The sequence below is a fragment of the Lasioglossum baleicum genome, chromosome 19, assembly GCF_051020765.1.
Source record: "Lasioglossum baleicum chromosome 19, iyLasBale1, whole genome shotgun sequence".
In the NCBI taxonomy this organism is placed as follows: domain Eukaryota; kingdom Metazoa; phylum Arthropoda; class Insecta; order Hymenoptera; family Halictidae; genus Lasioglossum; species Lasioglossum baleicum.
Window position 1 is genome coordinate 5,174,435 of NC_134947.1, and position 26,947 is coordinate 5,201,381.

The window sequence follows — 26,947 nt, forward strand, 5'->3', positions numbered from 1 at the left end:
TGCTTTCACAAATGAAAGCTTGTTATTATTACGTATTTTTGTATGAAACTTTCATCAATATATTCGTGGCATTCTTCCGATGAAAAAGAGACCAAACACGATATAATTTCGACCGTATTTAGTGGCTTAATCGACGATGAAAGTTTCGGGCGCGAGGAATGACAGCGAATGGGAAAGAAAGAGACGCGGATAGCCGTGTTCGTTGTCCTTCCTCGCGGCCGAAACTTTCATCGTCGATGAAACAGCTAAATACAGTTGGAATTACATCGTTTTTGGTCTTATTTTAATCAGAAAAATGCCAGAAATACGTTGACGAAAGTCCCATTAAAAAAATAATGAAAAATAAAGAAGTTCCGTACATTTTCTTAGATCGAAGCATTACTGTACTCTGCAAGAGCGTCTCGGCAGAACAAATTCCTCGGACATGACTCTGACTGTTGCCGTAAAATACAAACTGGAATGAATGGAAATTATTATATATACAACGATAAGAAATGGCATAATTTCGGAGGAAAGTTTAACAACAAAATGGTGATCGTCTCGCGTGGCTGTTCGATCGAAGCAGAAGTCGATGAGTGAAGTCTTTTTACAAAAGGTGTAGGATCAACAGGACACTTTTGTTGCTCTGCAAAGTTTTGAGAACATGCAACAATTATATATAATAATACGTATATATATATAATATTTATATATAACGGTACAGTCGTGAAAGATTCACGAAGGCCGTCGAACCTCGGTTTCGAGCCTGCACGATGTCGTTGTCGACTTGTCGGTGGAGTAGACGCACGTGTTGTGATTGTATATAGGTAGAAATGTTCAGGAATTAACTACCTTTGCATCGATCGTGTAGATATCTACGGGCGCAAAGTGGTTTCGTCTACGATCCGGCGAAACAGCGCAAAGGAAAAAATTGGTAATTCAATTTTTTAACATAGGTTTCGTTCACGTGGACTCGGGGAATCGCCATTGCGATACGATATGCTCGAGGGGAGACGAAACTTTGTCAACAAAATAATCGTGAAACAGAATTCATTGTGGAAGGATGGACGGTTTATCGACGGGGAAGTGAAGATGGCCGCTACTGACATCGAAGTGTGATTTATCCAATTAGGGACTAGGTGCTGTACATCGACGAATAAAGCTTCTTACGTTTCGCTATCGACTTTGTGGTGTAGTTCTGTTGGGATAGTGGAAAAGCAATGTCGACGGTTGCATTGTTATTATAATGTTTCACTGTGCAACTTCAAAATGGCTGTTAGACTCATTCTTATTCATCTCTGTCGTCTCAGTTCTTCAATACTTCATTTATGCTGCAATTTTGTACGAAATCTTTCTCAATTTTAGTTATTTTATATCGATTTTCGTGGACGATAAGAAATCTTGGTTTTTCAATTATTTAACTCGCAATTAAGAAGTGCGTATTTGTATATCGCCCAACATCATTGTTCTACGACGAGAATTCGCGAACATTCAACTCAACGTATTCCAAAACGATTAATCCCACACGATGGCGCTTTAAAATATAAACTTGCAGCAACGTGCGTTTTTTTCCGCTCGCAGTTGATCCCAAAGCAACTATGCAATTTGCGGATAACATAAATGGACTTTAAAGCAGAAGGAAGTATCATTGAAAAGAATATATTGCCTTCATACAATTTCTGTTCCTTTGGAACGGTATATACCGTGCAACGGATATGTATTGTCTGTAATAACCGTGTTGTTATTAAAATTTACTTCACCGCGTTTTTCGAAAAAAGAAAATGCGGTCGGAAGCTTCTCGCCGACATACATTCTGTTTTATTTAGACGATCGTCGAACGCGAGGTAAGCTTGCAAATGTTGTTCGAGTGCTTGATCAAATTTGTTTGTGTTGGTGAACATTATATTCATTCTGAATAAAATAGTAGGAGCGGAGAAACTGTAGAATATTTAAATAAGTGTTTACGTCGTGTTAAGTGAATATGATTTGAAACTCTGTCGAGTCTCGTCTTGTTTGGGAATCTCACAAGTACGTTGGTGAAACTTCTCGAAATAAAGAATAAGAAATGAACAAGTTTTGTACGAGGTCTGTTAAAAAAATACGTGGACACATGTAACTACTAAGTAAAGTACATTTTGCTTTATGACGTCAGTCCACGTATTTTTTCAGCAGACCTCGTATTTGCGTTACCAATTTACCCTTGCAATCGATAAGTAGCCCTTTGATCTACGCCGGCTGTCCTACTTCGCGTACGAAACTTTCGTCGCTTGTTAAACAAGCCAACGTAATCGCAGTTCTACCGTGTTCGGTCTCGTTCGAAACAGAAAAATTCCACCAATCCAAAAAGTAATAAAGTTTCATCATAGCATTGGTATCGCCTCGCCGGTATCCGACCTCGGATCATGTTACCGAAAGTAACACTATGCGAGGGAAGACTGATTCGGACCGTGTTACATTGTCCGCCTAAAAAGCAACACTATCCGTAGAGACGAAAGTGACACTACGCGAGGGAAGACTGATTCGTCGGGATTCGTTGGAATTCGTCGAGACAGACGAATTTTTCGTCGCTTTTCCACCAGCCCAACACCGTGCATCATTTCACCGTGTGTGCGCGCTACTTACAATTAGTCGTAACTACTACACAGCCAGGAAGGATGGTGTTCTACATAGCCACGATCATGCAACACTTAACCAGTGCAACGGAATGGCATAGAAAGAGAAATACAGAAGAGAAACACAGCGAGACAGAGAAAGTAAAAGAAAGAAAGAGAGAAAAGGAGACATTTTGTGAAAGGAGGAGAGTTGTATATGTCACGTACTGTGTGTACGGTGGCGGAGTGCTGATTCTCAAGTTCTTCTTGATCCTCGTAGTCGCTGCTCTGGCTCGGCGACAGTCCTTCTTCGCCGCTACTCCGGCTCTAAAACGTTGATACTCACAGAGACTGATTCTAATCACGCAAATGTAAAAGGAGAAGCGGGCTTTTTTAGTTCGGTTTAGGGCGCGGGTGCTGTGTCTGAAGGAGATCGATCGTTTACGTGAACGGGGTTTGGGGGCGCTAGATCGACAATAGAACCTATGGGGAATAATACCGTCATCGATTATGTAGCAACAATTCGACAGAGTCGAGGATCAGAGTGTGCCGTGTGGTATGTTTTATGCGTGTGGCTGGATATGAAAATAGTAATATACCATACGTGCACGTACAAGGATCAGCCCAGATTATGTGCATGCTGTGAGCTCTCGGGATCAGAAAATTAGGGGAACATTTAAGCGATTGTCATGGTCCTCCTGCAACTAATTCATTCGAGTGGTGTCGGCCCGTGACGAACGACTCGCAGACCACATGAACAGGCCTGATGAACATGTTCTTTTTAGGATTCATAACATTTCTTTAGGGACACCGTTCCTTCTTGTTCGAAGAAATTAAATTGAAGAGCAAATTTACTTTACCGGACTCAAAATTAGCACCTCTCTCCTACGAATTATGATGTATTTGGTATGTAATCCAGTAGATTTGTACCCGGAGAACCTGCAAATCGAATTTCGATCCTCTAGGATCAATAGTTGAGGAGATATGGTCGCTTAAAGTTGAGAATATTCACAGTTTGTAGTGACGTCCTTACCTGTCAAAAATGCTCAACTTTAAGCGACCATATCTCTTCAACTATTGATCCTAGAGGATCGAAACTTCGATCTGCATCCGCGCCGCGTACAATTCTGCCGGATTACATACCAAATACACCAAAATTTCTGCCTTTCTCCTACGAATTATGATGCATTTGGTATGTAATCCAGTAGATTTGCACCCGGAGGACCTGCAAATCGAATTTCGATCCTCTAGGATCAATAGTTGAGGAGATATGGTCGCTTAAAGTTGAGAATATTCACAGTTTGTAGTGACGCCCTTACCTGTCAAAAATGCTCAACTTTAAACGACCGTAACTTCTCAACTATTGATCCTAGAGGTCCGATATTCGATCTGCATCTTTACCGGGTACAAATCTACTGGATTACATACCGAACACATCATAATTTGTAGAAGAAAGACACATATTTCGAGTCTGGTATAGTAAAGAGCAGCCAAAGTAAATGTAACACGGAATGTTTGAGGTTAAATAATTTTCTAATATCTTTTTTATGGTGAGGTTATGTCTGCAAGTCACTCGACGAAGCACAAGTTATCCACGTGACCGTCACATCCGTTGTAACATCACTGTTGTTAATGTTCCCGCAGTGTTGGCAGAGTATCAGAGTCTTGTGTAATATTCTCCTGTGCATCTTCGACTTGTACGATGCGTTCCGTGTGTGGAATATATGTACAGGGTGTCCCGAAAATGTCGTGATCCCTGATGTGATTTGAAGCAATTCTTTCCTTTGCGAATTATTAACGTAAAACACTCTACCTTCCCCTTCACGCGACTAATTCGGTACTGGCAGAGAGGGGGTAACCCTTTCCCATCAATTCGTGCCCTCACCCCTCATCTGGCGTGTGATCTAGTGTTTTTCGTTAATAATTCTTGAACAAGTATTCATTATTTATTTATTGAATTAATTACACTGTCCAACACCAAATTCGTTTTCAATATAAACATGTTTAAACAATCATAATGCATTAATATCGGATATCACTGTATTCGGGAAAGTCTACGGAATCTTTTGCCGTAAAGAACAATTCAATATCTTTTATAATAACATCGCAATATTTGTTTAAAGTCGAAGAATATGTTTTTCTTTCAAAGCCATGTTTCGCAAAAACTGTGCGTATAGGAGAAAAATTAAGGACAGATTCGCAATCAGCGCAGGAAACTCTATAAGAAGGACCCAACAGTATATTGAAATCATAAAAAAAAGTTGAAATTTGTTGGACAGAGTGTTATTTAAATAAATAAATTTTGAAAAAAAAACCACGGAGAAGATTTTAGCAGAGGAAGAAGTTGCATCAAATGACACCAGGAATCGCCATCTTTCGGAGAACGAGCATATTTTCTGGACACCCTGTATAACGACTTGTGGACGTGTTATGCACGTGGTGCGGAAAGAACCCAATCACGCCAGAGTAGTAAGAAGAGAACAATAAAGATTGATGAAATTTCTATCTAAACATGCCTCGTTGAAGTTTCAGGTACAGCATTCCCTCGTGAACCGGAATGATGTCTTTATGTAGAAACTCTTGTTTCATTGTTAATAACGCAAGCGCTTGCAATAAGATACCCTAAGTTGTAGCGGAAATTGAGAGCAGTGTGTTAGACGTTCCAAAAGTTTGAATTAAGTTCCTGGAAAATTGCATTCTCAGCCATTCGCTCTAAAGTTCATGAAGCTCGGCCAGTTAACGGCGCGCCGCCGTGTATGGAAAAACTTGTATGTGTGTGTCCGCGTCGCCGCGAAAATTCGTTTCGTTCGGTGAACACACTTTGAGGAACGACGACGAAACGTGTTCGGTGGATGTTGCATATATTTTTTGTTTTCTTGTGAATTGTCGTGCGTCCGATGGCACTTTTAATTTAATCCTGTGCAGTCCGAGCTATATATTTTATTGTGGACACGAATGTTTAGTTATTAATTAAGATAGCAACATGTTTAATAATGTAACCAATATTTTGAATAATGATACAGAAATTGTTCGAGTGCTAAGGGGGTTAACCCTTTGCAACTCGAAGCAATTTGAATTCGAAAATCAAGATATTTGTTTCAACACAGATCATTTTTGTTCTGTGTAATCTTTTCGACATTGTGCACGTCAAATTGAAGCTATTTTCTTATATAACAGTCGAGCTTTTTACAATTTATAGAAAACAGACTTTAATAATATTAAAACTGTTTCGAATAATGGTATGGCAATTTTTAGCGGCGCCACAGACTCGCCATTCTAGTGCTGAGGGGGTTAATAATTGTATTTTGAAAATTAATCATCAATTTTGACAAAAAGATTATGCAATCGTTGCGAAATGAAATTCGCAGAAACTGGTCCGGAAAGAAATGTGCAACTTTTTGTTGCCCGGTCGATGAGAAAGTGTAATATACGTGTATGTAAATAAACTGAAAATGATTCGGTTACGAAACTGTTCATGTTTTAGATACATCATCCCTCAGATTAGCGATCACGCATAATTTATTATTGGGATACTACGTAGTCCGTGAATATTTAGTTTCGAATACGACGTGCAGCTTGCACTCTGGATTTGTACATCGTATAATTATTAATATAGTGCAAATGTTTGCAGTAAATATCAATAGATGTACCACTGAAACGATACCGATTAAATATTTCATTATTCAATCTTATGTCATTATCCATAAATTGTGAAGCGGAATATTAATGTACCTAAACTGGTTTTTGTTTCGGGCTGTTTTGAACCTTAAATATAATCCCTTGGTGATCGTCGCCGCGAGTTTAATAAACGTTAATTATGCATAAATCGCGATAGAAATAATATTATCGTCTTTCACGAAATTTTCATGAAATATCCATTCAATTTAATGCGCTGACGGATTATGTTATTGCCTCGCATTATTAATACCTCGCATTTGTTGCCTCGTTTATTATTAAAAGCAGTGAATATAAGGGATCAATAATTAAAATTTTTAACAATAAAGAGGAAATAATTAACATTTTTTTTAAATAAAAACATTTCATGAAATGTTACAGAAAAAGGGTGAAATATTTGTTCAGCGATTTTAAATGGAAATCGCACCGAGATATCCGCGCTCAAAGTTCACTCATCGTGAAGAAGAACTCTTCAGCGCAATTAGTGAACTTTGAGCGCGGATATCTCGGAAACTATGCGAGATAGCGAAAAACTGAATAGAATCAATCTTATGGAACATTTTATCAGCTTTAATTTTGTACAGAATGATCTTATCGCTAGGACGCATAGTTTCCGAGATATAAGCGGAAATCCGAAAAAGGGGACCTTCTACGTGCCCCATGCACCCCGCTCACCTCCTAGAAGTAGGGACTTTCCCCTCTTATTATTCCCTCCTTTTTCCCTCTTATTATTTTCTCTTATGAGCATTCATTGACTTGTCTAAATGGACTGGAAGAATCAATATTCACGACCCTGCACTCGCATACGCGTTTAATTTGGAGAAATTCGGTTGGGTTGCGCGATCGAAGATGTTGATAAAATGTTGATGTTCGCGAGAGTTCAATGTGTCGGCGGGTGCGGGTAAAAGTGTAATAGCCGAAACGTATACCTGTACGCAAATGTCTGGAACGGTGTTGCATACGCGCAACTAGAAACTAAATAGATTAGTATGCAGCACCGGTTCTGTTCCATTAGGTAAATAGGAAGGTGTTCCGCGGAATATAATCGCATTTCGACGTTAGAAGATAGCGAATTGCACGGAATAGTTAAGCCGAAGTGGTTTGTTTAACCCCTCGCATTCGTATTAAGCTTAAATCTTGAATATAATAAGCGAAAATTAACTTTGCCTTTTAGATTCGGTGTGTCGTTTGCTTAATTTTATCCGTGAACAAAAAAAAAAATAGAAATACGAATTTTCTAACCGTGCCGTTCACTGTTTAATGCATTTTAATTGTTTGCTTTGCCGTGACCGCACCATACGCTGCGCCCAATTCCATCGTTCAAACTCGTTTCTTCGCTGTTGCGTGGCTGACAATGATCGACAAAATGCTAAATACTCAAATAATTAAATAAACAAGAAAAGGGCAGATTAGGGAATCGAATCATCTCTTACGTAAAAAGAAATGAATTTATGAATTTCCTTCGTAAATCATTTTTTACGTAGACTTGAATGAAGAATTGTGGATCGACATTTTTGCCAATTTTAGCAACGATGATTTTCTTCTATTTTTATATCGTAAATTTTGAACAGCGAATGGAATGATTTTTTACGTAAACTGAAACGAAGAATTATGGGTCGAAATTTTTTTATATTGTAAATTTTGTACAGCGAAAGAAATAATTTTTTACGTAAACTTGAATGAAGAATATTGGATCGAAATTTTTGCCAATTTTAGCAATGATGATATTATTATATTGTAAATTTTGAATAGCGAATGAAATCATTTTTTACGTAAACTTGAATGAAGAATATTCGATCGAAATGTTTGCCAATTTTAGCAACGATGATTTTCTTCTATTTTTATATCGTAAATTTTGAACAGCGAATGGAATGATTTTTTACGTAAACTGAAACGAAGGATTATGGGTCGAAATTTTTTTATATTGTAAATTTTGAACAGCGAAAGAAATAATTTTTTACGTAAACTTGAATGAAGAATATTGGATCGAAATTTTTGCCAATTTTAGCAATGATAATATTATTATATTGTAAATTTTGAATAGCGAATGAAATCATTTTTTACGTAAACTTGAATGAAGAATATTCGATCGAAATGTTTGCCAATTTTAGCAACGATTTTTTTCTATTTTTATATTGTAAACTGGGAACAGCGAATGAAATCAATTTTTACGTAAACTGAAACGAAGAATTATGGGTCGAAATTTTTTTATATTGTAAATTTTGAACAGCGAAAGAAATCTTTTTTTACGTAAACTTGAATGAAGAATATTGGATCGAAATTTTTGCCAATTTTAGCAATGATGATATTTTTATACTGTAAATTTTGAATAGCGAATGAAATCATTTTTTACGTAATCTAAAATGTTGAATTGTGGGTAGAAATTTTTTTATATTGTAAATTTTGAATAGCGAAAGAAATCATTTTCGAATGAAGAATTTTGGATCGAAATTAAACTTGAATAAAGAATTTTGGATCGAAATTCCTTCCAATTTTAGCAACGATGATATTTTTCTTTTTTATATTGTAAATTGTGAACAGCGAATGAAATCATTTTTCACGTAAACTGAAACGAAGAATGCGAACAGCGAAAGAAATCATTTTTTACGTAATCTTGAATGGTGAATGGTGAAGGGGGAGTGGACCAAAGCTTCCGTGAATTGTAGCGACGATAGAAACGTTCGAGGTGGCGAAGTTAGGCGAGACTCTGTATAGTCAGTCAGGTATGCTTATGAACTTACCGCTCGTTCCGACAATAGGAATGTAATGTCAGCAGTATCGGTGAGCGTGTAAATGTAACATCGTCTGTAATCGTAGCAAGCGGTGATTGGGTCAAATGTTGGCTTGTTCGCGATGTCGGTGTGTCGATAGTTATGATACTGTTCGTGGTGTTCGTAACGACTGTTGCGAGGATGGTGGTCAGAGTGTAGATCACCCGGCGAAAGTTGGTAACTCCTACTCGTGTTCACCGACACAGTCGACAGTCTCGAGCTTTGCACTTTACACCACCAAAATTAAATCAATCACGCCTTGACGTACAACCAGAACTACCGCTGTTCCCATAATCTCCGAAAAAAATTAAAACGAACACCGTACGCGGCACACGAAGATGTTAAAAATTCTTTATGGTTGCTGAACGATACGTCTGACTATTGCTTACCACTTCTACTTGTGCTGGACACTTGTCTAATGGTACGATATTATTTTCTCCTTTGTTATTTCAGTAAAAATAATATTACGAGCATTAAGTAGAAGGTTCGGAATGTTCAACTTGTTTCGCTTTCGATGAAAATCCTATTCAGCTTCTCTGAACATAAAGCTCAATAATCATTCTTCGCTTTCGTATACAGAGTGGTCCAAGTAAGTATTTATTTCCGATCACGGTGATAAATGTTTTTAATGCAATGCTAGAATACGCAAGGAATAGAGAACATGACTTTGTGATTCCATTTGCGTTGCGTTGGAAACATTAGTTGCGTCATCAAAAATAAAGAGGAGCCAGTTAGGTGAACCACCCTGTATGCATTGTCGAAGAAAATATTCTTGTACAGAGTGAATCCGAATTAACAAATAATGACACGAATTTATTCGTGTCGACTTTCGGAAATGTTTCACGGAATTTGAGTAAAATTTTCGTTGAATCTCATGAATATGATTATAATTCGAATTCGAGTAATTCGGATTCGGACGGAAATACGAGTCCACGTCGAATCGAATGCCGTAATTTGTACAGTCGATTACGTATCTAGACGTGACATCAACGAGAGTACACGAGACACTGTTAGAACTGAAAATATAAAATCGAGAACAGGCGAGAGAGACTTCTCCGCGCACTATGGTTCCCCTTCGATAAATATCCGTTCAGTGTCTTTCTAGAAACTGGTTTTCGTGCGCAAACTTACCTGAACGTCGCTGCTCGCGTAATCTCCGCTTTCTCGAGAGGCTCTCGAGTGCGTAAGTGGTATGATAGTGGGTGGATTATTGTGACCTTGCGGTACAATAAGTCCTCGCATCGTCGAACTTGCTCCTTTCCTAGAACGATCTCGAGGTAAACTGATGTCCCCAGCTGTCCGAAGCGATATCACACCCTCGCTTCTGTTCTCCGGCCTCAAATTCAGCGTGTAGCACACCCTGGAACGTATTCAGAGACCTTTCAACGCCATATCCCTCGCGTTAGACTTAAAAATACCTAACCTACATTCAGATAACTGTTTAACATCGCAAAATCGAAATTCATCTTGGTATTTATCGCAAGTATCTTTATACGAAATCAAAATCGTCCAGGCTACCGTTTCCTTCACATTCTACTTGAAAATCTAGCCCAAATTCGTTAGGCTGTACATTTACAAGAGTGATTAATAGACTGCGGATCTTTATGCATTTGTGGCGTATAAAAATTTTCAGAAAACGCTGTAGTATTAAATTCAACAGAATTCAGTACGATTTTTATTCTGTTTTGATATAGAAATGCTATCGCCAATGGAAATAGGATTTTATTTGGTAAAGCTTTCTTCATCTAAGGTGGAGTGGGGTATGTCCGTCCACGGGGCAAGTTCGTTAAATGGTTATTTTCATTATAATATGAACGAAATTTCTCTAGCTTGTATTTATGAATGTAGTATAAGTTAGTATGAACTATTCTACAATAGTTCTCGCCCAAGAATAAAGGTGTTTTCCTCGCTTAAATCAACCAATGGCAAACAGTCACGTGTGCGAGGTACACGTACAACTTTGAGGTTACCCGGAACGTGCAATAGTTTACAAGTTATTAATATATATATTCTGTGTTGTGTTATTTCAGGTAAGTACAACAAATATCGATATAGGTTTACATTAAATAAACCGTTTTTATATTGTATTTTTTAAAATTTATTAAGAAAAACACTAAGATGATCTTGCCCCGTAAATACTACTACACGGGGCAAGTCCGTACTGTCACGGTGGGGTAAGTCCGTACTGTATGGGTAACTATAAAACTAAACAATGTATTTAATGTTGTTTGAAATATCGATCGCAAGATAATGAAATGTATAATATTCAAATGTTCTCGGCGCAACTGATCGAACCGTTGCACAGTGCGGACAAATGGCCTAATATTCGGCACTTCTCTAAATTTGGTTATTAATGTATATATAGGTAATTTTTTTACAGAAAATGATATTTACCAATATAATCAATAAATTTATTAAGAAATTAACAATTTTTATTTAAACAAAAATATATTTTTAAAAACTAACAAATTTAAAACGAAATTAATAATAAATGAACCATATTTAATATTAATAATAATAAACTTAGACAAATTATAATAGTATAAACAAAATTAACAAACTTAACAAAACGCTATTCGCTATCCGAGTCATCCTCGGTACTTTGAATGTGATCCAAAACGAATCATTCAATCCCGTGATCTTGCCCATTTCTGATTAAATATTGATCAATTTCAGTAAAATCGCAAGATTTGCTTTTTGTTGTCGTTTCTCGAGATATTTCAATCTTTTCAGATAAATCGTCCACCCTGTATAATTATTGCAAAATTGTATTGTGCATAAAAATGATTATTATATGATTATTAATAACAATTTCCATCCTAATACGCATTTTTTGCAAAAGAAATGTATTTCATTTCGTGATATACACGAATATTGAATTTTTCTGTGACGGACAAATGGCAACATTTTGTACGAAAATCCAAATTTGTTTACGAATGTATATGTATTGGTAATTATTCGCAGAAAATGAAATTTAACGATATAACTAATAAATTTAAAAAGAAATTAACGAATTTTCCACAATACAACATAAAGGCAAGGTACGGGCACTTATTAAAAAGTTTATAAAATTAAGAGTAGCAGTTAGTTGCAGGCTAAACTATGAAATTCTTAAACTACAACAAGTAATATATCCGAATATGTCAAAATCTCAGGATATTTTTTGCCTTTCTCGAGATATGTTAATTTGAAGTTTTATATGCAAGTAATAAATAATACCACCGTTGAAAATTTATACAAAAAATAAATCTACTTTATTAAATGTAAAAAGAATGCATATACCTTGGTGAGCATTTGCCATTATACAGAATTATTATTGCAACACTGATTTACAATTAATGTAATATTATTTGATTTTTGGGACTCTAGAGAGTGCGACACATGGTAAAATTTTTTATAAAAATCTAAATTTGGTTACTAATGTAAATGCAATAGTAATTATTCACAACAAAAAAATGTAACAATAAAATTAATAAATTAAAAAAAAAAAATTAACAATATTTATGCATAAAAATTATTGTTATATGATTAATAATATCAATTACCACCTAATAAAACGTTTTGCCAAAGGAATTTATCGTACATCGTGATATACACGTGTAGTGAGATATGCCATGTTTGTCCGCACTGTGGCGTTGCGCCGAGAACATTTGAATAATATATTTAATGCGATGAAAAGCATTTTGTAGCACTCGAAACAAGGTTCGAAAGCATTCTTAATTCTCAGAGACGGACTTGACCCATTTTCGGGGCGGGTGCGTCCTAGTTGACACTTTGTACAATATCCTATCAAAATGATAATTTTCAAGCAAAAAATTAGAATCCTACATAATAGTAATTCATCAGTAATAACTGTGTGGCAAGAGTTTGATACCAAGAACGTTCAGTTTTTACACACCACACTGAAAATACATCAGTTTAAAGTCCAACTTTGCAAAAATTAGGGCGCACTTACCCCGCTGCACCTTATAAAAATTGGTAACTGCACAAACATCCGCAGTCCAGTGATCAATCATTTTTATGAATGCTCTGGAGATTCAGAGGTGGAAATCTCTCCTGGATTTGCAAGAGAAAACAAGCAAGAAATACTTTTCTTCTAGTAATTTAATAATCTAGAAATTTATAGTTTGACGAGTATCCGAGTTTGTAATATTTAATTGCACTACCGGGGATTGTCTCCCGTGGCAAAGAAGTAATATAATTTCACCTTCCGTTCTGAATGGTCGCAGTTGGTACACCACCACCACTCGCTCCCATGAGGAAATCTTCAGGGTCTGACTCATATGGGGGCTCGTCGTACCAATGCTGACCCCCCGGGCCTGGACCTAATCCACCCCCGCATCGTGCGTCTTCGTCGTACATGTACGTGTCATCTGGAAATGGAAGAACGGCTTCGATCAGTGGTTTGGCAGTCGTTCAAATTCATTCTGTAAAACACTCTGCGTTTACGTTTTAACTACCGTCGCTGGGTACGCTCAACTAACACTAAAAACCATTCAACCACTGGATCCTAATTTTTCCGTTCACAATTATCTATTGAAATTAGAAACATATTTTCATCGGAAATTTGAAGGAGACGAAAAATTGTACGAACTCTGAATAGATGCAACCCTGTCATAACTAGACTGATCTTTATGCAAAATAAAGATGCTCTACTCCAATTGCAACGAACTGGAGTGAAATCGAAATTAAAACACATTTTTTTGTTTCTTTTTTTGGAAGTGCATGCATCATAGATACTTATACTTTCTCGCAGAGAAGTATCAAAACGATCCTGAACAACTGCTTGGTCAGCACGATTTCTCTGAACAGGTTCGTTAAAACTAACAAAATTCGCGTGGGTTCTCTCAACAAATGATTCTCAAAAGTTTCATTGAATGTCAGACACATTGAAAAAAAAGAACGTTGCGCGTTCACATACCGGATAAAATAATTAAGAGAATCGTTTCAATTCATTTCGGGAGAACAACTTGCGAGGTTGTAGCAGTTTTCCGGGAGCCCGCGGTAAAGAAATTGCGGCGAGTTGCGAGCGTAGGTGGTTTTAAACAAACTAGTTGTTTGAGAAAGAAGGTCCATTAATTTTCGGAGAAAAAACCGGCTAGAGACCAGGCGTTTTTCAGATTGTTAACTAAGCACGACGCCTTAAGACGCGCGGTGCTGCTAATGCGAAGTAATTTGAGACGGGAGAAGACCTCGAGCCACACCACTGCCTGGCGAGAAAGACTGACAAGTGAGCGAAATTAACTGTCTGAGGATCACGCACGTGCGTGTGGGCGCGAAGAAAAAAAGAAGAAGAGAAGGAACGTGAAGATCGGAAGAGGGAGGCGTGGAGAAAGCAGTCGACGGCTGTTGACGATAACGAGATTAGCCAGTATATAGCAGAGGCTTCGCACCGCGGTTACTGCCTCCCCCGGCAAACGCGATAGCAAATAAAGCCGCCAAGTCAGTGATAAATCGGCAATACGAAATTCAAAGGGCGCACGGAAGATTATTCTCGGAACTGTTCGTGTTTCGTCTTATGACGCGCGATACCACCGCTGCACCGAAAGCACGCTTGCAGTCTCGAAATATTCTCGACACATTTAAATCGTCTAAACTTTGTGAAAAAAAAAAATAATACGATATTACACAACGATCCTCTTGGACTCGTCCGAAGGATGTTCTGGAGGTGCAATGGGAGACAAAAGTACAAGAAATCCGAAATCCATCAATATATTGGCAATGAATATAAGGAGGCACAGGAAAGAAACGTAAAATAAAGAATTCGTTTAAATTTTTCGACATTATAAAGTTGATTTTCGAGGTTGAAAAAATTATCTCGTAATAGCCCAATCCTTTCCCAATAAAACAAAAAAAAATGTAGCTCAATCGGACAAACAGTTCCCGAGATAAAAATTCGTAAGTGATGCCTGTTTTCGCCAAAATGGACAAAAATTGAAAACTTTGAAGACCCGCCTTTTGTAAAAAAAATTCGAAACCGGCAAAATGATGACTTAAACCCCGCCTAATTTCACATGGACTACAACATACTTCATTTAGAACAACATCGACGATGATGGAATGACCCTACATTTTTTATTTTCTACTTTTTAGTCTTTTTTAAATGGAACGGAAGATATTGTAATACTGGTATGAAATAGTACGATGTAGAATGAGGGGATGATTCCGAGAGACGACGTCTCTCGATGGAGTCCGAAATTGTCCGAAATGGAACTGAATGAACGGAACACCACACTGACTGAGCTCCTTCGGTGCGAAATGGGTCAGTGGAGCGGGGACGAGTCGGAGTGGGAACGCGTAGCGGAGTAGGGAGCGCTGGCGCGCGGAGTGGGGATCGCTGAACGCGATCACGTACTACCGAGCGTCGCGCGACGAGGTGTAACGATTAAATTTAATCGTTTATATCTCCTGAACGCATAGGCTTTTTAAAAAATTCTCTTGAAATATTGCATTGTCGTCCAGTTCTGAGCTATGTTTAAAGTTTCAAGTCTCGAGTTAAGCGTGGTGAAAAGATCATCGTCCGCAAAGGGCTGAATAAAGTGCAATGTAAAATTGGACAGGATTGGCGTCAGTACACCTTGAAGTTTGCCGAGGATGTGCTGAAACGTGTAAAGTGTCAACGATACGTGATTTCGATTCTGATGTCGAGGGTCTGGCGCGTGCAGGTTTTGCTGAAGGTGGTCACGCCTATGTATTGCGACAGGGCCGCGCACACACAGAGAAATAGGACCAAGGACATGACACAGCGAGTTCGAGGAGATGCTCTGTAGGTCCTAGCGCGACAAGGCGACAACTAGCTAGAGGTTGCTCCTTGATGTACTCACCTCCAGGGAGCTGACCTCGCCCGTCCCGTCCAAGTTGCATTAGCCCCTGCCGAATGTCCCTCAGTATCTGAAACAGAACAATCATGGGAATGAACGTTTCTTCGATAACTCGATTAAACCGTACATTAATCGGGGACATCGGCTCAGCCGTGCCGTTGTCGACGTCCCTCCCACGTTCAGAAAATTCGTCGATCCAATTACTTTGGCAAACTGGGTTTGTTCATGCGGCAGGTGATAAGGAATTTAACGAGCGACATGTGTTTAACTATGGTGCGCCAGACTATCCCATAGGTAGGGAATAGACTGCCGATGTTTATGCAATTTTCAATCTTTTTAGACGAATTTTGGGAAAGTGGTGCTAAGCGAAATTCTATTTTCATTGGTAATAGGTAGACGGTTCTACATTTTTTTAATTTTTAATGGGACCTGCAACTCGCTCAAGTCCGACTCGATGTAAAAATGAACCCAAATTATACACTCTCCGAAAATTTCATTGAAATTGGTTAATTGGTTTACGAGTTATGAACGATCAAAACTGGTAAGAATTGCAATTTCTCAAGATTTACGGAATTTCACCAATTCTGATCGTTTATAACTCGTAAACCAATCAACCAATTTCAATGAAATTTTCGGAGCGTATTTATATAATTATTTTACACAAGTTGACCTGACACGTCCTTGAAATTTTCGTTATTGGCCCGGCTAGAAAAGTCGTAATATGCATTTTTTAAACATATTTTTCAGACGTCATTTGCTAAACTAATTCTCTCTAGTCTTACGGAGAAATTCAACTCGTTTGGCCCATTCATAAAAAGATTCTTCTGATTTAAAGTATCTGTGATCAATTTTGCTCCTAATTATATAGTCATTTCTCAGCTGATAACACTTCGTCCGTCGGCAACAGTTGCAATTGCTTAAAATCCGTAGTCTGCGGGAATCTCTCGAGGACTGGCGGCACGATTGAAAAATCTCGAGTGGCCTTTTTCGGAAAGTATTCGATGACAAGCTCCACGAGACCACTCAAGACGTGAAGGACTCACGAGATGGACTCGGATGAGAGACTCGTTGTTCAACGTCCTTATAATGCATACTCGTGGACAGCCACGCGGCGAACTTCAGAAAACTCTCAATTGATTTCCCCTCATCCTCTCCTCGAGTCTGTCTCGGAAGTTCAATTAAAACTCATAAAGAGCGATAAACAAGCTACCCGGTGGAGCAGGACATTTTGTATTTCCGAAGCGGTCTCCGTTTCGCATGCGAACGTTTATATGTATATACTCGTTCCGCGCTCGTTCAGAAACTTCTGTCGTTTTTTTTCCATCGTCGGTCGACACGGAAAAACAATTCGGAAAAGCTAACAAAATCGCGTGGGCTATGTACCTATCTTAATTTGAATACGCCACTTGGAAGTTCCACGTTTTAGATGTTTACGGCAGAACAACATACCCGAGCAACTTTCATAACTGGACTGCAGGTTTTGTGCATTTCGTGGTAATGAGCAGCTCGAGTGCAAAATTATACAAACACTGTTCACAGAATTTATACAGGGTCATCCGTTTTTAAACGGCCAAGCGTTAACCAGCTGTAGAGGACCCCAAATGAAACAACTTTTACCCCTATCACTTTTTTTGTTCCGGCCTTGATTTCCAGATAATTGCAAGAAACCGTCATTCTTTGAGTTTACATAAAATTAAATATCTCAGGACTCCAGTGATGAATCTTCATGGTTTTTCGTTTGTTTAGTTTAAAATAAGTAGGGGCATCTTTTTTATTGAATAAACTTTTTTGTATGACCTTCGGATCATGGTTTTTTTTGGCGTGGGGCACACCGTGGAGCCTGAAAGAAATAAGTTGGAAAGTGGCGGTGTGCCCCACGCCAAGAAAAAACCATGATCCGAAGATCATACAAAAAAGTTTATTTAATAAAAAAGATGCCCCTACTTATTTTAAACTAAACAAAGGAAAAACCATGAAGATTCATCACTGGAGTCCTGAGATATTTAATTTTATGTAAACTCTAAAAATGATGGTTTTTTGTCGTATTTTAAAGAAAACATTTGTATGAAGTTGCACGAGCAAATTGCATCAGTTTAATTTTTTTTTCTTATTAGTTATTTAATGTTGTGTATTTAATGTAAAAATATTATATGGAATGGAAGTATTCTAGGTCAGAAGAAACGTTTGGTTTTCGTGTTAGAATAGTTCCGAGTGCACTTTGATCATAAATGCATAAATCAGATGTCGAGTAAACTTTACTGTACCATACTCAAAATTAGTACCTTTCTCCTACGAATTTGTGACGTATTTGGTATGTGATCCAGTAGATTTGGACCCGGCGCGGATGCAGATCGAAGTTTCGATCTTCTAGGATAAATGGTTCAGGAGTTATGCTTGCTTAAAGTTGAGCATTTTTGACAGGGAAGGCGACGCCCTAACGTGTCAAAATGCTCAACTTTAAGCGACCATATCTCCTCGACTATTGATCCTAGAGATCCGAAATTCGATCTGCATCTTTACCGGGTACAAATCTACTGGATTACATACCAAACACATCATAATTTGCAGAAGAAAGACACAAATTTTGAGTCCGGTAAAGTAAAGAGCAAAAATACGTTTTGTAGATCTGTGCCAATTAAACATATTCTGAAATGTTATGTTAACAAACTGAGGACAGTACCTCGCCAACTGGAAACAGGACAACAGAGCAATTTAATAAACAACTCTTTCCTAAAAGAGCTCTACAAATTAAAACTATGATTTCTTCCGCGTGGAAAAATGTCGAGACACTCTTCAGACACGGTGAAAGGGAACCGGAAAATTCAGCGGCACAAAGTTTGGTGGTCCGACGGGGGGGAAAAATGGAGACAAGCTTAGAATACCGCGTTCGCAGATTAGAACGCGGCGCGCCGCCTCGAGCGGAACGAAAGTTAAAACGGAAGAGGGATCAGAGAACGGTTAGCAGTTCGCGATATACCGAAAATCAGGTAGAGTTTGAAGCTGCGGCTCCGGATGAAGGCGCACACGCACTCGCGGCGAAACAAAAAGCAGGAAAGAAAAGTCGGGAGGAAGAAACAGAGAAGAGAGAAACGCTGCCGGCGATGCCGCGCGATCGCGCATAAGAAATTCACGGCGTAATGTCGCGGTACACATTCACGATTATGATGATATCGTCCTGATCTCTCGATGCTTTGCATAATAAGAGGTATCGGTACGACGCACAGTGGGGTATTTGCCCGATTTCAGCGGCCACAGCTAGTTCAACATTCGCTCAATATTGAAACTGCTGTATAACTTTGCTAAAATTTATCCAAATTTCATGAAAAAACAACCATTCTTAAAGCTTGAGAGATTTCTACTTTTTGTACTGTATGCCGTTTTTACTGAAACGGATGTTTTCAGTGCAAAATTTGTTTTTCAATCAAGTACTGCGGATTATAATCAATATTTTAACGTTATTCGTCTAGTTTATGTACGCTACCAAAAAGTGTAATCATTTACCATTAAAATACCTTTTTGAAATAGTTATTACAAAGAATAATCTCCGTTATTTATAACAGTATGGAAAAATGTTATGAACAAAATTTGTCGACGGTCCAAAAAGAGGAACGGAGAAAATGAGAGAGAGAGAGGGAGGCAGCAACTGTCGAAAAGAAGAACAAGCGTGTGGGAGCACATGGAAATTTTCCCTCTTGTGAGAATTTTGTCGAGCCACTGATTCGAGAGTTGCGGATCGGAGGGAGGGGGAGTATCATTGTATCGGATAAAACCATTGGCTCGCGGAGCCAATATTGGTCGGACGACGAGAAACGGGGGGTTGTCGATGATCCGGGGAATGCACCGGGGAATTGAAGGAGGGAAATAAACGAGCTGGCCCACAGATTGGTTTAATCGAGATAGCTTTTTTCTTGTCACGATTACCCGCCACGATAAAAGGAATTGTCACTCGCGCGGAACACCTTTGCGAATAATTTACTGCGCTGTAAACTAAAGACCCGCGATCGCATCGCGACCCTTTTTCTTTTTATACATATGCGGATCGACGTTTTATGTACGGTCGCTTCGAACACCGAATTTCTGGCTTTCGACGGATTCAGTTTAAGGGGACCCTTTTCCAGTACTCCCGTGGCAGAGTTCGGCGAAAAGTTAATCAACGATTGACGACTAAATTTCTGCTTCAATCCGTTAATCGCAATTAATAATGAATTAAATATTATTATTAAATACTTATTAATCGTTGATTGCGGTTAACGATTAAATTTCTACCATAGTCGTTAAATTGCGACTAACGATTGTTAATCGTCAATCGGATAATTGATTAGTGATTAACTGCTGAAATTTCGAAATGAAATATGGCATCAAAACTGTATGAATACAGAGAAAAATTGTTAAACGTTCAAATACTTCATTATGATTATTTGTACTGTGTTTTATATATGAGAATACAATATTCCTTCAAACTAGTGGGTTTGCCAAATCATTTCAACGAAAAAATGATTTCATAAGTTGTGTTCGGAAAAATCGATTTCTTGCAAAATCCTGAGGTCGTAGACAAATTTTGAAACCAGATTCGAAATCAGCGTGAAAAGATCTACGGGAAATGATGTGTCGCACGTTAAAAAGAAATTTTTTCCTCGCGTGGTATTGGAAAAACCACAATTTTCTCGAGATTGTGCAAGTCTAACGAATTTTCTCAACGTTAAAAAACGTTCTTACCATGATCTCCCTATTTTTCCCGTATTCTGCAAAGTTTCAGCTTTCATTTAAAAAAAATTTCATCGCTTTGTCTCATTTTTATCGAAAGTTTTTCGATTTTGACACAGATTTCGTCGGTTGGAAAATTTGGACCAGACTCGATTCAAAATCACAGAACTTTCGATAGAAATGAGGTAGAGCGATGAAATTTTTTTTAAATTCAAGCTGAAACTTTGCAGAATATGGGAAAAATAGGGAGATTATGGTACGAACGTTTTTTAACCTTGAGAAAATTCGTTAAACATGTAGAATTTCAAGAAATCGATTTTGCAATATCCCAAGGTCGTTGAAAAATTTTGAGACCAGATTCGAAATCAGCGTGACAAAATCTACGGGAAATGAAGTACAACATGTTCAAAACAAATTTTTTCCGCGCGTGGTATTGGAAAAACCACAATTTTCTCGAGATTGTGCAAGTCTAACGAATTTTCTCAACGTTAAAAAACGTTCTTACCATGATCTCCCTATTTTTCCCGTATTCTGCAAAGTTTCAGCATTAATTTTAAAAAAATTTCATCGCTCCACCCCATTTCTATCGAAAGTTCTTTGATTTCGTCTCCGATTTGGACGAAAGGTGCCACTGTGCGCCGCGGATCGGCAGTGTATCGGCCTTGGACCGGTGTCGTCGCGAATTATTTCGGTCGGTTTCGCCTTTTTCGTTGGTTCCGTGTAGTATAACTTCGAATGAGTTTCGAATTAACTCCGGGCGGGTGGAGAAGGAGGAGAAGGGGGTGAACGATTCCGGCACGCGGGTGCGGTGCATGCAATGGGCGAAAAAGTTCTGTCCGGTCCTTTCAAAAAAATGTTAAGGGAGCAGAAAAGGTTCCATAAAAATTGGCCGAAACTACCTATTCCGGCCGCAGGCTAGCCAACGCCGCAGCGCCGTGCGCAGCGAGACAGAAAAAAGCCAGATGGAAATAAAGCGAACAGTTTCCTTTGAGTCTGCGAGCAATATGTAAATAAAGGCCCGGTATCCGTGTAAAAGTTTTAGTGTCACTTCCTCCTCCGCAGGTTTACTGCTCCCTCGAGGGAAACCGCCTTTCTTCTCTGTTCTCCCGGCCTTCTATTCTCGCCCAGCTATCCGGCTGACTTCTCTTTTGCACAAGAAACTGCGGGATCATCCCACGGGCAACCACTTGACCATCTATCCCCCCCCGTATCGTCGTTTCCTGCTCCTTTTCCCTCCGCTCTCCCCTCCCCTCCTCTACTCTACTCTACCCAACCCGTCTGGCCGATTAATGTACGCAAGTTACACGCTTCTACATATTTATCAGTTATCTCCTGACAAATCGATGGGGAATCCGGCCGGAGATTAATGGGAAATATAATTATGATTCATTCGCCGCGGATAAACGCGCGCCGCTGTTGTGTACGCTCAATATTTGGACTAGTCAAAGTGACACAAGCTTCCCGTGTTTTCGTCACTGTTATTCGCGCAGCACAGAAAATTATTCGGTGGGTCGACTCGGTTCAGCGTATCTGTTTGATTCCTGTCGGAAATCAATTTATTAGTAGACAGCCGCCGGGCTGCTCTTTACTTTACCGGGCTCGGAATAAAAAACTGCGTAACACACAGTAGCGGATAAAAGCTTAAGACCGGTCTATAAAGAAGACGATAACTTTTTTAATATTGTATTATACGATTTGAACTTTTCTTGGGAAGCTAGAGCAATTAGTTTACTAAAGGAAGTGAAAAGAGATTTATTTCACAAAATTGCAATTGATCGGAATTGTCGAAGAAATACCAAAAGTTTAATTTCTAACTTTTTTTCTGTGGGACTATAGTGAAAATTTAAAAAGTACGTTTTGCAGAGGTTTGTGTCAATTGTATGCACTGTGAAAGTACTTTTGAAAGTCTGCCGTCATTTATAATATGACAACGTAAGATATAACAGAAGAAATTTTAACTTCGCGCGGATTTATCGAAGCTTCTGCGAACCGGTGTTCCCAAGCTTCCGTATTTCAAGACACGACAATGCAATTGATAATTAAATTCTTTATAAATATACACTCCCTGCGCTCCTCTTCGGCGCGGGACCCGGATAATTTCATTAGCGAATGATAAAAAGCTAATAAGCCTTAATTTGAACTGTACTCACCTCTTCGTGTTCCCGGTGAAATCTCTCCTTCTTCCTCAGCTCCTCTTGAACCTTCAGCTGCAAAAATACAAAGAAGTATAAACACCCATACCGGATTGTATCAACGAAACATCTGGAACGGTGACGGTAAATAAATATGTCAGGAGCTTCCGGCAGAATAACGAGAAACCAACCGCGAAACGAATGTGTAGAGTCGAGCCTGCAATTCAGTTTTTCGCGGTTTCTTTTTACGCGAGAACAGAACTGGAACCTTCGTCGAGAGTAATTATCGCGGATCTTGCGATAAAGTGAGGTCACAGGGAACTCGGCAGTTTTAATTAACAGCCACGTGTGCCACTGATTCATCAATCTAACCAATTCCCGCGAACGTTTGAACGTACTTGCAATTTTTGCGATGATCGCTCTGTAACTTGTAAAGTTTTCTTTACTGGACTCAAAATTAGTACCTTTCTCCTACGAGTTATGATGTATTTGGTATGTAATCCAGTTGATTTGTACCCAGCAAGGATTCAGATCGAATTTCGAACCTCTAGGATCAATAGTTTAGGAGTTATGGTCGTTTAAAGTTGAGCATTTTTGAGAGATAAGGGCGCCGTCAAAAATGCTCAACTTTAAACGACCATAACTCCTGAATTATTGATCCTAGAGGTTCGAAATTCGATCTGCATCCGCGCCGGGTACAAATCTACTGGATTACATACCAAATACATCATAATTCGTAGGAGAAAGGCACAAATTTTAATCATTTTCAGGAACACATGAATTACGATTTACGAGAACCTCGCAGCTCTTTAATTTAAAATTGAACGAAATTGTCGGGCACTCTGAAAACAATGGCATTCCGAGAGGAACAAAATATTTTATCTAAATTCCTGTGTCAGGAACGTTCCGGAATTTGAACAACGAGATTGTTATTAATCTGAGCGCACGTACCGACTCCAAGAAATATTTATTCGTCGTTCGATCATCCGTGCATCGTGTTATATCCCCCCCCCCCCCCCCAGTTTCTACAATCAAGATTCTACAGCGTACGCTGCGAGATATATCAATATTTATTCGTCTATGTTGCCGTGTCTAGAACGCGATCTATAATGTTTACTTTAATTTAGCAATGAACTCGTACCCTATGTATAGTCTCCTCGAAGCTGTTTGGCTGACTACCGTTCATCTGCAGGCATCTCAATCGATCGTAATCTTTGGGATCCACCATCGAACGTAGAATCGTGTTCCCCATGTCTTTTCTTAAGCCCAGTCCACTCTGCAATACGCTGTCCGGTGTGTCCACCTGTAAAACAGAAATGCAAACGATTCGTTTCTGTATATAGTGTGTTGTGTAATTAGACTGTGGGTCTTTGTGCGAAAAATTTTTCCTTCAATTTTTGCAAGCAATCATTTGAAATGTCAATGAAAAAATTATTGCTGTAATTACACTCTTTTTGCGTTTTATTTTCCACCCACTATACAGGGTGACTCACCTCGAATATCTTTGTTGTTTTGAAAGATACGTCGAATGTCTGAAGGACACAGTTGAATGGTAAAATGGGGCTCGTACGATACCAAAGAAATTTTTGTTTTTATGTAATTGTTTTTAGAGATATGAAGGTCACCTTCATTTTTTTAAATGGAATGAGCTACTTTTTATACCATGGATCGATAGAGTATCAAATTCTGAGTACAAAAGTGTTGACCTTCATATGTCCTACACCTAATAGTTAACGAGATATTATCCGAAGAAAAATGTAAATTGTTTCGATAATATCTTGTGAACTATTAGAATTAGGACGTATGAAGGTCAACACTTTTACACTCAGAATCTGACACTTTATCGATCTATGGTATAAAAAAAATAGCACATTCTATTTTTAAAAATGAAGGTGACCTTCATATCTCTAAAAGAAATTAGATAGAAACAAACATTTTTTTGGTATCGTATGAGCCCCATTTTACCATTCAACTTCGTCCTTCAGACATTTGACGTATATCTTTAAAAACAACAAAGATATTCAAGGTGGCAACGTTAGGTATTATTATTCTCCAAAATTTTTCCAGAAACCTCCACAGTCTAATTATGTCGTATAAAATAAGAAAAATAAAAGTAAATGTAAGAAAATGCTATTGGATCGTGACTACTCCGTGTCGAAATTGCAAGAAAAATTGATTTCTCTCCGTTTGCAACGAGTGCATTCGGAATTCTTTCTGTCAACTCGCGACACTTATTAATCCTTACCCGGTTTTTGCACCTCGTCTTCGACCACGTTACGTTTCCAAAATAATTGAGTTGATGGAACAGAATTAGGATGCGTTAACTAAACACGGACGAGGCAAATTAGTATAAATAGAGGACGTATTCCCCGTCAGCGAGTAATTGAATTCTGAATTCAGCCTTTGCAGCTGCACTTGCGTTTCGGGCAGCCGCGGCGTCTGCGCCATGTTTGCAATAAAACATAGCCGGAATTACAGTAGTTCTTTCTCTCATTTTTCCAGCTTGATTCCGTTCCTGCACATTCGCTTCGTCAACTACCCAGAAACATACGATTTAATGAATTGTCGAAGGACTTATATCGATTCTATTTGGTCATCGATTTATCTTTAGAAATTGATCATCTTATTTTCTTCGTGTAAAATAGAAAGTACTTAAAAATGTACGAATTCGGCAGCAAATGCGTTGGTTGACTCTTTTTGAAACTAGCAACTATTTATAAAATCGTCAACCCTTAGCATTAAATAAGGGTAAACTTTACTTTACCGGGTACAAATCTACTGGATTACATACCAAACACATCATAATTTTGTAAATCAGTAATGTAAAATAATTGTTACGTTACTAAACTATTCTATATGAAATAAATGATCGAACATTTGAGAATTGCCCGAGCAAATTGCATCAGTTTAACAAGCACGAAATGAAAGAAATCAAATAGAATGGAACTATTTTCAAAAGTTCGTTAAAAGTTTTTAGTAAATTTTCACACGTGGTTAGAAAGTGTGGATAATTCGACGGTATTTTTAGCTTGTTCGTGCTGTATTTTCGATGGTTGTTATTACAAAGCAACCTGTGCAAGCAGCTCATGTTGCGAAATTCTATCCGGCGGATTTTAGGACGACATTAAACCAAAATTTTCTGCAGGGTCGGTGGTATTCGAGGCACGCAGACGTCGGTACGAAGTTAGAAAAGCAACAAGCACGCGAAATGCACATCCCTCAATATTCTACGAAATATTTAAGGGAATTCCAGTCACGAGTGTTATCACGCCACTTAGATGAAAGCGTCTTACGTCGAAGATGTCTGCGAGCCTTCGAACCTAATAGGAAACACTATGAACTTCAGCTGGAGTTTCGGATCACCATTAAGTCTCGGCTTGACTTCCGGTTCTTTATTAACTTTTTCGTTATTTACAACAGCACACCGTCCGCCGATCAACCGGAAAGACGAAACTTCGTTTAACGGTAAAACCGAGCGGTGGGTATTTCCGGGAAAATGTTAAAATCGTTGCTCGAGAGCATTGAATTCGAGCTGGCAGAATGTTCCGATGGCAAACTTTTGCAGCATGACAACAATCTCTTTGAACATTCGAAATTTAAGCGAGATATTTATGGAGAAATGTTAAACTTGTTCGACAGAAATAATGTTGGCATTGCAGACTTTAGTAGCGGTAAGATCGCGCAGTATTTTACTAACTTTATTAATGGTATTTTATATTACAATTGTGGAGAATCATGGAAAATCGTAATTATATAATTTTAATTCATTCCTATCCTTGCTCTACTTTGCAAAAGTATAATTCTGAAAAAGTCAGTACTATCAAAGTCAATGTATTACTTCATTAATGGAATTTTATATTACAATTGTGGAGAATCATAGAAAATCGTAATTACATATAATTTTAATTAATTTCTATCTTTGCTCTACTTTGCAAAACTATAATTCTTTTTAAACTTAAACTGCTTGTGTATTAACCTACGTTTATTTTATAATTTGTATTGTATCGTATAACGTGTAACAATGTATTGAAAAATAATGTACGGCATAATAATCTCTACCTGAACATTCGAATGGCATTGAATAAAAAAGAAAGTGAATGAATTACTAATAAGAAAACTGTAAATATTATTATGAGCAGTAGCATAATTAAGCTTTAACTAGATCAGAAAACGGATCAAGTTTTTCCCCTTCCGTGGTGACAGTTTGAAAAGTGCATTTAATTAAAGCGCAAGGTGTGCAACAAACGAAGATGACAAATCGATTTGTTCATAAA

General features: G+C 38.3%; 1 protein-coding gene across 5 annotated transcripts in view; it reads right to left on the minus strand.

Moving 5' to 3' along the window:
• The window catches only part of LOC143218376 (uncharacterized), a 597,229-nt gene that overhangs the window by 6,327 nt on the left and 563,955 nt on the right, over positions 1–26,947 (minus strand). For 3 of the 5 annotated variants that reach the window (XM_076443512.1, XM_076443510.1, XM_076443515.1), the window contains exons 6-11: positions 23,815–23,976; positions 22,692–22,748; positions 15,841–15,907; positions 13,224–13,389; positions 10,148–10,376; positions 2,799–2,897 (exon numbers count right to left, since the gene is read on the minus strand). In XM_076443512.1, coding sequence (XP_076299627.1) covers positions 2,799–2,897; positions 10,148–10,376; positions 13,224–13,389; positions 15,841–15,907; positions 22,692–22,748; positions 23,815–23,976 — 780 coding nt within the window. The remainder of the gene's footprint in view (positions 1–2,798; positions 2,898–10,147; positions 10,377–13,223; positions 13,390–15,840; positions 15,908–22,691; positions 22,749–23,814; positions 23,977–26,947) is intronic. The other 2 variants (XM_076443514.1, XM_076443513.1) reach the window with 1 other exon arrangement.